The sequence below is a fragment of the Physcomitrium patens genome, chromosome 13 (genome assembly GCF_059467195.1).
Source record: "Physcomitrium patens ecotype Gransden chromosome 13, ASM5946719v1, whole genome shotgun sequence".
Taxonomy (NCBI): Eukaryota; Viridiplantae; Streptophyta; class Bryopsida; order Funariales; family Funariaceae; genus Physcomitrium; species Physcomitrium patens.
In genome coordinates, this window is record NC_143422.1 from 9,150,308 (window position 1) to 9,163,767 (window position 13,460).

The 13,460-nt window shown below is 41.8% G+C and overlaps 2 protein-coding genes across 5 annotated transcripts; both read left to right on the forward strand.

Moving 5' to 3' along the window:
* Nucleotides 1–390: 390 nt before the first annotated feature.
* On the forward strand, nt 391–5,497 carry LOC112290525 (aluminum-activated malate transporter 4). 3 transcript variants are annotated; one of them, XM_090255301.1, is made up of 9 exons: nt 391–886; nt 1,110–1,214; nt 1,332–1,451; nt 2,305–2,932; nt 3,106–3,344; nt 3,462–3,757; nt 3,941–4,073; nt 4,234–4,410; nt 4,526–5,497. In XM_090255301.1, the coding sequence occupies exons 4-9, from the start codon at nt 2,437–2,439 to the stop codon at nt 5,192–5,194; spliced, it is 2,010 nt and encodes a 669-aa protein (XP_090111427.1). In that variant the 5' UTR covers nt 391–886; nt 1,110–1,214; nt 1,332–1,451; nt 2,305–2,436; the 3' UTR covers nt 5,195–5,497. The 3 variants fall into 3 exon arrangements, with proteins under 3 accessions (XP_090111427.1, XP_024392641.1, XP_024392644.1); XM_024536873.3 differs by having other exon boundaries at nt 478–886; nt 1,314–1,451; XM_024536876.3 differs by having other exon boundaries at nt 478–886; nt 1,314–1,451; nt 3,289–3,344.
* A 658-nt stretch (nt 5,498–6,155) lies between these two features.
* LOC112290524 (dynamin-related protein 5A) lies at nt 6,156–11,890 on the forward strand. 2 transcript variants are annotated; one of them, XM_024536872.3, is made up of 10 exons: nt 6,156–6,687; nt 7,130–7,321; nt 7,777–7,983; nt 8,400–8,665; nt 8,928–9,090; nt 9,328–9,555; nt 9,758–9,929; nt 10,172–10,375; nt 10,528–11,044; nt 11,220–11,890. In XM_024536872.3, exons 1-10 carry the CDS (start codon nt 6,334–6,336, stop codon nt 11,404–11,406), a joined length of 2,490 nt encoding a protein of 829 aa, XP_024392640.1. In that variant the 5' UTR covers nt 6,156–6,333; the 3' UTR covers nt 11,407–11,890. The 2 variants fall into 2 exon arrangements, with proteins under 2 accessions (XP_024392640.1, XP_024392639.1); XM_024536871.3 differs by having other exon boundaries at nt 6,179–6,687; nt 10,525–11,044; nt 11,220–11,848.
* Nucleotides 11,891–13,460: the final 1,570 nt, after the last annotated feature.

Sequence of the window (13,460 nt, forward strand, 5' to 3'; positions counted from 1 at the left end):
ATGCAAAAACTACTTATCAATTAAACCACTATGGAAATTACTTATTTATTTATTTATTTGGAGCAAATCAGAACCTTATTTCTCCAACCATTTTTTATTTTTCAAAAAAGAATCGCTCCGAGATAGCTGAAAAACCTTATGTTTAAGGTAGTCCGGCGTTAGGTGAGAGTCTCGAAGAAAGGGCCAGTTATTTACCTTTCTATTGACAATCCACGAGGCCTGAATCCGTGGGCCCACCAGCCAGGAGACGGAAATACGCCCCTGGCAGTACTAGGCAAGTCAATATCGACCCCACACGAAATGCTGACATGGAAACCTCGTGGCATAGGGGAGGTGGCAAAAACGGGAAGGGGGGGGGGGATCTGGCGAAGATGAAGGAGAGGGTCCATCGGGGGCTTCGGGAGCAGCGGCGAGCAAATTGCTCACACAGCAGAAAGTAGCAGCAGCAGGAATTCGGGCTTTTCGTTTTTGTTTTGTTTCGTTCCATTCCCTTCACCAACCGCCCTGGATCACGCACTCGCGGCGACTCGTCGTCCATGTTGTGCCGCATTGCCTCGTAATCGAACCATGTGTGTGTAGGTGGGTCAGTCAAAGCTGATCGAATCGTGGGAGACAAGCCGTTGTCTTGTCGATCGGAGGCTGGCTGATGGATTTGTGAGTTGTTGTGCATCGTGGGCCGTGCAAGCACAGGCGCTGGGAAATTGAGGCACGAGAGGGCTTTTCAACAAGTCCTCTGGCGGGGTATATGAGAGAGTGAAAGAGTAAATGCGTGCTTTTTTTTTGGAGTTTTGTGGATTTAGTTGCTGCGCTGCCGGCGGGGAGCGTTGGCGTTGGTGGAGTTTGCTCTTTGGATGCAGCAGCTCCACAGCCGTCTCTGCTTTCTTAGGTTTGGATTGTAACGCCTTGGATTGTCACGATGTTTTCTGCATTTCTGATTGTGGGACGTGAGGCTCTTATTTCGAAGCACGAGCTTTGTTGTTGTTGTTGTTGTTGTTTTTGTTGATGTTGTTGAAGAGCTTGTATTGGGTTCGTTGTGGGACGTAGCCGCTCTATGAACAAAGTATTTTGTGGTATCCATTAGCTTCAAGCAGTTGGGTTTCGATGTGAAGGTACCCCGGGTTAAGGTATTGGGAGTAACCGACGGCGCTTGGACCACGTTTCAATTCAATTGATCAGCTGCATGCGTATGAGAATGTGTATTTGAAACTTCGAAGGTTTGTCCTTCGAACTCAGAGGATCGTTTGTCACCACAATTTGCTACTGTTTCATAGACTACAAATATTTTAGCAGAATTAATGAGCATGGTTGCGCAGGATATCTGTTTCAACCAGGATCAGGATGCAGATGTTTAGTCAGGGTTTTATGGTTCAACCCTCTGAAGTGATCCGCATGAACGCCACATCCAGTATTATCAGCACGTGTACCTAGACTCCAGTAAAAACCATACAGAAGTAAGGATCAGCTCTCCTTGTCTATAAAGTTGCCTTTGAATCCTAATTTTAACTTCAACTGTCTTAGTCCTTATTGGTAAGTTCATTTATCTATGAGAACACTTGACGTATGATCAATCTCCAAATTCATAATTATTGTAATAAGCTTGCCGTTGCACTTCCAAAACAAACTTACGAAGAAAATGTCAAAATCAGGAAAGGTTTGGGAATTTGTTTGTTTGTTTGATGTTTTTTTCGATGAATGTGCGTCTTCTCATGTATTTGGGAATTTTCTCAAGTACATGAGAAGGACTTGAAGAGTGTGTGTTACAATGATTGATTGTAGGTTAAACAAAATGCTTTACAAAACAGGTTTGGACACTCCACGAAATACCTATATGAAACCCCGGCCTACATTTTAGTATATGTTAGTGACTTATGTAAATAACACGCAATTTTTAGTTTTGACCCATTTCTTTTAGTGTTCAAACCTTGTACCCTAATCAAGTACGTGGAACAGTCTTTAGTGTAATCAGAAGAAAACACTCTGTCCTTGCGAACCTTGCTGATATCCTTAGCCCTTTTACACAACATGTTTTGAAGATTATTCCCTCGTATTATGCTAATGACGTATTTTGATGCGGTATTCTTGCCTGTCAGTTTTTTTTGCTGCTGATGATGATCATAACAGCTAGAAACTTGAAATGATATCAGACAATGCTAAGCCGGAGGTTTTGGCAACGGTTTTAGGGACTGGGTCTGCGTATGTGTTTTAGCGAATTGAGTATCATGGATCAGAATGATTCATTTTCTTGCATGGTGAGACCCTGCATAAGTTTGACTATAAAAGCATTTCGTCAATTGTTCTTGGCAGCGATTTATTGGATCATTTTGGTGCGACGGTGGAGTATTATGAGACTAGGGTTTTACATTTGAAGCTGATACAAGCAGAGGGGCATTAATGTCAAGGAAGCGGTGAAAAGATTACGAAAAGAGAGGTGGGACAATGGAGGCGATCAGAGGTGATAGCAATGGTTCTTTATTGTACACACCGTTGCTAGGGGATCGTGTAGGGGAGAATGGAATCGCTGATTTCAATAGTGTATACCACGGTGAGGTCGCTGTGGCGATTGACAAGTTGCACCAGGGTAATGAAAGGTCTGCAGCAAGACACTCTTTGGGGAGTTATGATGTGCAATCAGATCTCGATTTTGACGATCCAATCCTTGAAGCTGAGAGCAGGAGTACGTTTCAGCATATTCACGAGTTAAGTAGGCAGCGTTCTATAGATTATGAAAGAAGTCAACGAGCCAAGATGTCATCCCGTTCTATCCGTAACCCCATACGACAGAAGTCACTTGTTACCAGGGCAGCATGCAGCGCAAAGGCCAACGCATGGAATTTCTTGTACAATGTGATGGTAGGACTGTATATGTGGCCCAAGTGGATCTGGGACGCTATGAAAGCCAATTCTAGCCTCACCATTTTATCTGTCAAACAAGGTATGTACGTTGCTATTGTGAGAGCAGATGCTTGTTATCTCAGCTATGGTTTGTAACTTGCAGACAGAGTGATGCTCTTTAGTCAGCTATTAATAAGTTTGTGTAGGCTTATTGCCAAACTCTGCAAAATTTTATTGTGATGGTGCTCGAGTGGGAGCTATGCTGGCCCGCAGGAGTCTGTTCTGGCTTGGCTTCAATTCTATGTGTCATCAAGTTTCCAGAGCCTTTTACACAGATATCATCAATTGCATTGTGGGCCGTTGTTACCACTGATCTTTTGTATGAGGGAAACATTGGACTTTCTGTTAGCAAAGGCTACAATCGTGTTCTGGGAACTTTGGCTGCGGGTTTGTTAGGATTCGGACTTAATCAAATTGGGCCAGAGCTTGGACCAGTATATCCTTATTTTGTGGTAAATGCCATCATCTACTCTTCGTTATGCTCGTAATTGCCATGCCACAGAGGTAGTCTAGGGGTGGGGTTAATGTGTTTTTCAGAGGTCTGAAGGGAGTCTCGTATGAATGCGCAGGTCTTTTTTGCTGCGGTGGGAGCTGGCGTTTTCAAATTTTTCAAAGGCATTCCACCGCTAAAAGATCAGTGGGGCTACGCCTTCTCTGTTGCAACTGTTGCATTTCACATTTTTATAATCACTGATTACTTAGATCCAGAAAGGTGGACTTTGCCGATTCTCAGATTTTCAATGATCTTATTGGGGTTTGCTATGGCGTCGATTATCAACATAGCTTTGAAGCCCAACTATGCGGGAGATGCGCTGCACAAGCTTGTGGCGAAGAACTTTGAGACAGCTGCCACTGTTATTCAGAGGTATCAGCACCATTCTGATTTCTGTCTTGCCTTTTAAATGCACGTTAGTTTTTATTCAAAGGTATAATCTAATTTTATGACCATTACATGCGTTTTTTTATTTTTATTTTTGTTTCTTCCCCCAAACGAGGGTTGTGAGACTTCCCGGTGAGTACGTTCGAAGGAGTTGTGCCTTGTGTGCAGATGTGTTGAAGAATACAACAAAGACACGAAGCTTGATCATATCCCGGACATTCTGAGTGGGCGCTCCGAGGATGACAAAATCCACCAGAGCTACCACGAAATAGTGATGTCAGATTTAGATATCGACAAACTGGTGAGTCTAGTCACTCGAAGTTCAAGTTCGGATCTTGCTACTAACGTCAAGTTTAAGTTCAAGTTTATCACGATTTCCTTTTTAGTCAACATTAATTTACTTCTTCCTCAAGGTTCCAATTTATTTATGGTGGATTGACATTGCTTTTGGCATTCTCCAGTTGAGCGCTGTGCACTGGGAGCCCTCACATGGGAAGTTTTTTTCGGGTTACCCCTGGGATCTATATGATGACATTACAGACTACCTTCGCTACACATTGTATGATATCATAGCGTTGGATTTGTCCCTTCGCGCCAATATTCAAGCGCCCAAGCATCTTCGAGATCTTTTTGCTCAGGTTTGGTTGCCGCCCCTCCACACCATGCACCGCACCTATGGCTTTTGTATATTGAATTTTCTCCAGATTAGCGCTTTGTATGACTATTTCTCTATTTGGGCGTTTTGCTATACAGGAGACGGCGACAATTGCGACAGAGTGTGCCACCGTGTTTCGCACACTTGGTGACAGCATAAAAAACATGAAAAAGTTTCAATCAGAGGACATTATGAAACGGGCCGAGGAGGCAGCCGTTGCGCTCCAATTCAAGATATACTTACATACGAATGAGCTCTTGGGCGATGAGACATCCGTCTTCCCTCTTTCAAGCCCTCGTTCACTGAAAAAGCAGGGACCTGGAAATTTTATAAGTTCAGACGACCATCTTCAAAACCCAACCAGGGAAGGAGATATCTCTGCATCGTTTGGACCGCCAAGAGACCCTGATAGTGGCTCACCAAGGAGAAGTATGCTGCGGGGAAGATCTGGACCGGTGAAGAAAGTAACACTGGAGACCCTGACTGAGGGAGTTCCTTCAGTCAATGGCTCAGTGAAGCTTGTTCGAAGTGCAACAAGCGAGCAGCTGCCGAAGAAATCACTGGCTTGGCAACAGACATTTTTGCAGCGGAAATCCAGCATGGGGTCCCATTGGGACGGCGCGCTTGAGAGAATCTCGGCTGTGTCTTTGGTCAAGTACGCGTCATTGCTAATTGAAGTAGTGTCCAAGATGAAGTATGTTGTGGACTGTGTCGAAGATCTTAGTGAAGAGGCTAAATTTCAAGATTTCCATCAATCTGAGAGTTAACAACAAATGGGATAATGAACCCAGTTGGTTTACATGCATTTGGAGTCTTGTTAAATGAGAGTAAACTTACGAATACATAGACAGGAATGTCGTCTGTTGAGGCAATGCCTCAATCAGTACGTTTTCATTTGACAAATCCAATACCTTGGGATTGCTGATGACAGGATTAACATAGAGGTTGGGAGCCAGCAGTGGTGGCGAAGGCTCCCAACCTCTGTATATTAACCCATAAATGTGCAGGGAACATATGGGTAGTGATTGCAATTTTTTTTTCTTTCTAAGTTTTGGTTATGTTTGCACCAAGTTCCATTTTGCTAATAGTTCATTATTGAACCCATGATTCCCACCCATACATATTTTTAATGAAATTTTCATTTTATTTTGATAAAACCAAAAGCATGCTTTATGTTACAAATTTAAACAATTCACAGAGGCGATACAAAGTGTAAATCTATAGTGAAAGTAGTATTGTTTCTGTTATAGCAGACAGTACAAAAATCTTGATCAAATACTACAAATAGAATTTAGAGAGTTTAGAAATATGATAATAAGATGCATGGTCGTTGAACACGGTTATGGATCAATTTGGGGAACAATCGCATGTTTGGTCACAGCATCACGTGTGCTCATAGGGAAGGGTCCTTCACCCGTGCGTTTAGGCTCCGGTACCCCAAAGCCGTGGTGAGAAGAAAGGGTGAGTGTGAACAAGGTCACATTACGAATCAGACCAACGGTGACGATTCGTTCACAAACACCCTCAAGGAATTTGAAAAAAAATCTTTCTGAACCGTCCAGCGGTAGCTGACGATGGTCAAATGAAGTGGCGTAATCCGATCGATGGTCGAAGGAAGTGGTGGGCACTGCTCGAGGAGGAGCGACTAGCGGTAGGTCCGTCGCATCTGTAGGTCGGAGAATTCAAAATAATAGGAACGGTTGCTTCAAGCATACTGCTGCGTGTTTCCCTCCTCTGGCATTAGCGGCTTTGCTTATGACCTTCCCTCGTCGTGAAGCTCTGGGTATGGCTTACGGGTGATGGATCGTGCGTTGCTTGTGACCAGAGTTGTTTTAGTGAAGTGGCAGTGGAGGAATTATTATACTAGTAGTTTTTTGGTTGTACAATTGAGGTAGGTCTGTCGAACATGGCGTCTGTGGCGAATGGCGTGGCGAAACAGAACGGCCATAGCCAGAGCTGGAAAGCAGCGCCGGAGAAGTCAGCTGTGAAGAAGATGGATTCAATCTATAACAGCGATGCGTCTCGGTCGCGGTACGAGGCCTACAGTCGGCTCCAGGCAAGTGCGGTGGCTTTTGGTGAAAAGTTGCCTATTCCTGAGATTGTTGCCGTGGGAGGGCAGTCGGATGGCAAGAGTTCTCTGCTGGAGGCGCTCTTGGGATTTCGTTTTAATATTCGGGAGGTTGAAATGGGAACTCGCCGACCACTCATGCTACAAATGATCCACGATCCTGAGGCCTTGGAGCCTCGCTGCCGCCTTCAGGTACGTAGGAAGACATTACGTCAGCTTAATTCCCCATTTCCATGAGAACAATGGACGGTAATGCACGTTCTTGATGCGCATTACCTTGTTGAGCATTGAAGGATTACTGAGAGTTGGACTCTAGGTATTCGGTGCACGTTTGGTTCAAGGGCTTCGGAGGCTCTAGGCTGTCGATTCTTAGTTTCTTGCGTGCCTTAACCAATCATTCTGCAAGATGTGCGGTGCTGAAGAGTGTGAGAGGCGGTGAAGTCACAATGCCGATACCCCTCTTCGGTCATGCAAGCAGCAGTAGCATGCTACGAGCTATAATTATGAATTGTTGCATCTGATTCAGAGTTTTTAAACTAGACGGTTTAATGGCCCTTCTCCTCAAATTTTCGTTAGTTTGGAGAAAGATGCGATAGACACGGACATGTTTAAGTCTGTGATGCGCTTATTGTAGGATGAAGAATCTGATGAGTACGGACCAGTGATCGCCCCCGTCACAGCTGTGGCTGACGCAATTCGTGTAAGGACTGAAGAATTTCTGAAGAAACTGGGAACGGCCGTAAGTGCCAAGCCAATTGTGATGCGAGCGGAGTATGCATTTTGTCCCAATCTCACGATCATTGACACACCTGGCTTTGTGCTTAAGGTTAGCTCGAATATCCATTTTGCTTGTTTCCAAAGAGTCATATGTCTAATTTACACGTGTTATTCTTCATTCTCTTCAGAACCCGTCCCTCTGTGTACTGACTGAGCCTGCTTTGTGCGGTCTATTGGAGTCATATAAAGGTCATATGATTCTTTAACCTTGTTTGAAAGTTTGCTGCTTGCCTGTAACGATTGTTGCCTTGTGTTGAGCCTTCATGTTCACTGCTATCCGTTTTGGAGTTTTTTCTTATCTAACCTGCGTTTGTTACGAGGTCGATTGTTCAAGTTGGCGTTTCTGAACTCACATTCTGAACCCATATTGTCAGAACATGATGCAGTTTGTTTTTATCGTGTTAAATTCTCACCTTTTAGCTGTATTGTTGATTTGGGGTTCATGCTTATTGATTATAAATCTCGGAAACCTTGAAAGTGATTTTGTTTGGTATGCCTGTACAGGCCAAGAAAGGAGAGCCGGACAACACTCCCGATGATATTCTAGCCATGGTGCGGGACTTGGCGGCTCCTCAGAACAGGTTGCTGCTGTTCCTGCAACAAAGCAGTGTGGAATGGTGCTCATCACTTTGGCTAGATGTCGTAAAATCTATCGACCCTGCTCTGCAACGTACTATTGTGGTGGTGTCTAAGTTTGATAATCGTCTTAAGGTAAGTATGGTCTTCTTTCTGAAGCTGAGATGGTATTCTGTGTGAGGCTTTATCAATCGTATTTATGAGGTCGATGCGTTGTATATAATAAAAAGTTAAAAGATTAGATCTCTCAATGGAAAAGTGTTCAATGCTGGGATCTTCTCCGTATCATCGGTTGCCAGACTTGGGGGCTCAGAAGTTAAGCTTTGGTTGCTCTTGTTTGCATCTAATTTTTAGGAAACCGAACTCGATGTACAAATATTTGAAAGATATAGGAAATTTTTATCGTGTCTAGTATTCTGGTCTGACCTGCCTCATCTGCTGGAGGTCACAAACCTAATTTTTGTTGGTGCTGTACGCTTGGTATTAAAACATGCGTTGTTTATTTTATTTTGTTGTTTGTATCGTTCCCTAACAGTCATGTCTGGTTGCAGGAATTTGGAGAACGATGGGAAGTGGATAAGTATCTCAGCACCGGAGGTTATTTGGGTGAGAATGCCCGTCCTTTCTTTGTGGCTTTGCCCAAAGATCGGGCGACATCGAGCAACGAAGACTACCGGCGGCAAATTTCTGTTGTTGATTCAGAAGTTCTAAGACAACTTCGCGAGAATGTTGCCGGAGGCTTTGATGAGGAGAGATTTGGGAATTATGTTGGATTTGGAAACCTAAAGCTCTACTTGGAGGCGGAGCTTCAGCGGAGGTACATCTTACATGCCATATTCTTCCGAAGAGTGTTGTTGTATCTTAACGTACTGTATGGCATTTTGTTGAAAACAGACGCGATTGGGATGCAAATATTTATCATTTGAATCATGAAAGTAGGAATTACGTAGATGCCGTTCACCTCGACCATGTACTGATATATGTTCGCCATGTTAAATCAACAGTATCCGGCGTCCACCATGTGAAGAGTTCTGGTCTTGAGTTTACCTGAGTCGATTCAAGGGGCTGTTCTTTTACAGGTATAGAGATGCTGCTCCAGAAACGATGCTACTGTTAAAACAACGGTGCATGGAGGTGCAAGCTGAGCTTGCTACTGCTGAGGCTAAAATCAAAGCATCTGCTGATGTGACAGCCCTCCGGAAATTTGCCATGAAGCATGCGTGGTTGCTGGCAAGCAATATGGTAGGTTTTGGCTCTTAATTGGCACAGAACGCTAAAAAAAAGCACATTTTAACTCTTTTTTCCTTATCACAAACCGTTTGCTCAATCAAGGATTGTTGGTCTAACATTATATACATTTCGCAATTCTGTCGATAGATGATAGCGTTTGATACCTATTGTTATCATGTCTTGTATTCACACCTTCTCTCAACGTCACTGTCGATTCACTGAACTTCAATGTAACTTGGCATTTTGTAGGTTGAATTACTTGATGGCGTAGACAGTCCAGACCCAGCCAAGTGGGGCCGGACTTCAGAGGAAGAGAGATGCGAGAGTGGAATAGTAAGATGGCCAGGTCAAGCCGAGGATGTTGTGCCGTGTAGTGCTAACCTGAAGCTCTATGGACGTGCTGCTTTCAATCGCGTTCTGCACGAGTATAAATGTGTGGCTTGCTCCATAGAATGGCCTCCCGTCTCAGAGGAAAGGGTAAGAATGCCCAGATCTCCTATTGCTATGATGGGGGACCCATCATTGTATGCTTTGTTACGATCAATTTTGCGAGGGTTTTGAGATGCTTGACTATGAGCCATAGAGGTTCTCTGTTCCAAATTGGAAAAGAACTACATTGTGAGAAACCGCGCACAATATCCCGCTGTTAATTCTCAATTCATGTCTTCCACGTTGGCAGGTTGCAAGTATTTTGCAGGCTCGTGGAGGTCCTGTGTTTGTGTTAGCTCAATCATCAGCTCGATCTCTTTTGGGCCCTTTGCTGGACACTGTCTGTGATCGGCTCGTTTTCATTCTTCGTAATCTCTACAAGCTAGCGGCTGAGCGAATGCGGATTCAACAATTTTCGAGGGGTAGTTGGAATATTTTCTTCTGCTAATACCCAATCTCGAATTTTGTGTAATCATTCTACAGTCGTTGTGGTTCTTTTTGGTTTTTTAATCATCCTGAGAGTAAACGACAGAGGTGGAGGATTGGTGGATAGTTCGCATTCTTTGTAAAATCCTATCTTCAACTGCTTTTACAAAATGTATGACTCATCAAGAGCAGTACCATCTCGGTTTTTAACTTTTGTTAGCTTCTCTTATTTGAACAGAAAGCACTCATAAGGATGCACATGATCTCTCCGCGTATGTCGCATTTCATCTCACCTTACGAGATGCTCATGATCGCTTCATTCGTAAAGTTGCTGCGCGATCAAAGGACTTGCTAAACCAACATTTGTCTGCTATCATCAGCTCTTTCTTTGATGTTTGCAATGATTCTCACATGCTCACATCATGGAAGAATGGAATGACAGGTATTCAACTTCGCAATGCGCAATTTGCTTGCTTGTACTATTGATAACTTTACTTACATGAATAGTGCTCTATATATCAATTTTTTAATCTCTCATATCTCAATTATTGTTTATCAATCTGATAAAAAAATGCGATCCATTGCATTTAGCAGGTAGTATGCGGCCAATTTATGCGACTGTCAACTTTCCACAGATAGAAGACACGGAAGATCAGTCAGTTTTTAAGAAAGAGGCTACGATTGATGATGATGAAGGCTTTGGTCACCAGGACTCAAAGAAAGCCCGGAAGGAAAAGAATGGGGTCAAAGGAGGTGATGAACGGAGCCACCTTCGTGAAAGTCAAATTACAGTTCCCGAAACACCTACTCCTGAGCAAGCAGCAGTGGATGCTAAGAGAAAAGAATTCGCAATAGCAAGTGGGCGTCTTTGTGCCCTTGAGGATACTGCTCAGAATTTACCCGACGGTTATATTGGTAAGAGGAAGAGGAATAGACGAAGACTTTCAATCGGAAAGGAGATGAAGATGGTTGTCATGCAAACCACTGGAAGTGGGACCTCGTCAATTCACAAGGAAATCTGTATTATGGCCGCGGAGCAATTTGGCAAGATCCGTCAGTTGCTAGTGGAGCGGACTGTGGATACGTTGAACGAAGCTTTCCTGGATCCAATGTAAGTTGAAGGAAGGAGCAATGTAGGATGGTACCATTTAGAGCGCCCCCTGCAACCCCCCGCTTCTGCAATCCCAGTTATACCTAATTGAGATCATGCTTCAGTTAGTTTAAGAACCATAAGGATTGAAGCAGGTAATAATGGACTAATGGGACGTCTCTGTGTTTTATGACAGCCGCAATCAGCAAGCTATTGACGTACAAATGGAGGTTTTTGGAGTCAAGGATGACAAGTTTTTGGAGATGTTTGTGGCGCCTGGGGCCAAAGAACAACTCGAGCAGGAGTACGAAAATCTTCAGAAAAGGAGTATGAGCCTGATGACATGCTTGCATGAGTTCCGCACCCTCGCACACTCACTATGAGTATCTGCAGAAATCAGTAGGTGGAATGGTGAAAGACTCCATCGTCTTGTATAAATTCAGTTGTACGAAGCTTTGTGGCTTTACAATCTCCCCCATCATCGAGAGAATGAAGTTCTACTTAAGTGGAACTAGCTAGAAGCTCCTCTATGGGGAAAAGTATTTTGTAGGTCTTGCATTTAGATCAACAAGGCAGAAGCAGCCAAGGTGAAGAGGCTTATGTATCTCGCTTGGAAACGTATTGAAACGCACCCCGGAAATTATGGGTTTGAGGTATTTAGAATTAAGCTAACACGTCTGTCTGTGTTAGCGTCCTCCTTATGTGATGCGTCGTGGTTCAAGGAATGCATCTACTACGATTATTTTAGGGTACTGCTCTGCAGGTGTGTTGATGCGCACCTTTCATGAATTATAATTGTAAAAAGTATGTCGACTGTTACACTCCTATGGGTATTCAGAGCCCACAATGAATACTTAGTAGTGCTTATTTCGGGGTGTTGTGGTCTTCAAATTTCTGGATCGGATGGATAGAAACACGAACACTCTTATGATGTATTTCACATCTTGATGCAGCGAGTTTTCCTTATCTAACAGGTTTTAACCACTAAGAAAATTCCTGTTTAATATCTAAACGCAACATTGGACACAAGATGTCAAGTTGCACTATCATATTCTATATAAATCTCCTGATATTTCAGATTCATGTCATGAGCAACTGTCATTCATCTAACCAGGTTATGAGCAGTTGTTTCACATCTAAATACTAGTTCTTAAGTCTATGATTGGCCAGAGTATCACTCGTTCTAAAGCATTACACTTATCCTAGCATATATCTGTATGTGAACGAGCAAGCTGTGGTTATTTTTTGAACTACGCTAACATACAGCATCCAAGCCATCACTGAAAAATCTTTCTTTGTAATATTAAATTTGACCATGAAAGCACACAATTTTACACACTTTTGAAATTGTGCACATCTTGTAATATTCAATTTCGAAGTATTGAAAATCGATTTCAAATGATTTGTATATACCCCCTCAAAATGCAAAAAAACATTAAAATAGCCTTGAATGTGTCCTCAGAGAATATATTGACTTATATTAGATAGAATTCAGCATAATCAAAGTCTTATTCAGTATAATTGGAGTAACCAGTTTTTGTGAACAAAGAAGTATTTACATAAATATTCAACAAAAAAAAATTACAAAACTGTTTTAAGAATATTGTAATTTTATTTTCATTAGAGAACTACAATTTGTAGAATATAAGATCTCTTAGAGAATGAGCTTGTAGATGTGTTGCAAGTAGTACAAAAACAAAAGCAAGTGGATTTTATGCTTTATACAATTGTTGTAGATATAGAGTACAAGGATCAATTTAGAGTAGCAAGACTTTGCAAATTAACAAGGATGGTCAAAATTGTGTCATAAGTAAAAAAGAGACATACTTAATTTTTTATATATTAATCAGGTAAGATATGGAATTACAATAGATAAAGATGAGATTAGAGGAAATAGGATAGATGATGAAATGAAAGATCACAAAGAAAGGTTTAGTAAAAATAAGAAACAAGAAATAAGGATAGTGCTAAGAGTCCATAGGTCAAGTGATTACTTCACCAAACTAGAGAAATATCAAGAAAAGAGCAACAAAAAGGATTTACATTCAACTTTGTAGGATTCTTGGTTTGTACAATATTCAAAACAATTAAGGTAGACAATGCAACCGTATTTGCCAAAATTGAGTTTCTATTTACACATGTTATAATAAATTATTTTATTAGATTTTTTAAAATTAAAGTTAAATTTTAGAAAATACTTATTGATTTATAAAAAATGAATAAAATATTTAATTAGGTCTAATAAATATATAGAAAAATAATAAATTTATTTATATATAATATCAAAAGAAAGAATAAAGAAAATATTGGTTTTATTTTTTTACTAAAAACAAATATGGTTATATACATTCCAAAGTTAGAACATGTATTTTGAGTTGAAAGCAATCTAAGATTTAAGAGTTAGAAAAGCTTTACAAACTAGCAAGGTTCCAACTTG

Bases quoted from the DNA above. Each gene is read 5' to 3' on its own strand.
- LOC112290525 (XM_090255301.1), top strand. From the start codon at position 2,437: ATGGAGGCGATCAGAGGTGATAGCAATGGTTCTTTATTGTACACACCG. The intron at 4,074-4,233 runs GTGAGTCTAGTC...GGCATTCTCCAG, and splicing joins ATTTAGATATCGACAAACTG to TTGAGCGCTGTGCACTGGGA. The intron at 4,411-4,525 runs GTTTGGTTGCCG...TTTGCTATACAG, and splicing joins TTCGAGATCTTTTTGCTCAG to GAGACGGCGACAATTGCGAC.
- LOC112290524 (XM_024536871.3), top strand. From the start codon at position 6,334: ATGGCGTCTGTGGCGAATGGCGTGGCGAAACAGAACGGCCATAGCCAG. The intron at 6,688-7,129 runs GTACGTAGGAAG...CGCTTATTGTAG, and splicing joins AGCCTCGCTGCCGCCTTCAG to GATGAAGAATCTGATGAGTA. The intron at 7,984-8,399 runs GTAAGTATGGTC...GTCTGGTTGCAG, and splicing joins AGTTTGATAATCGTCTTAAG to GAATTTGGAGAACGATGGGA.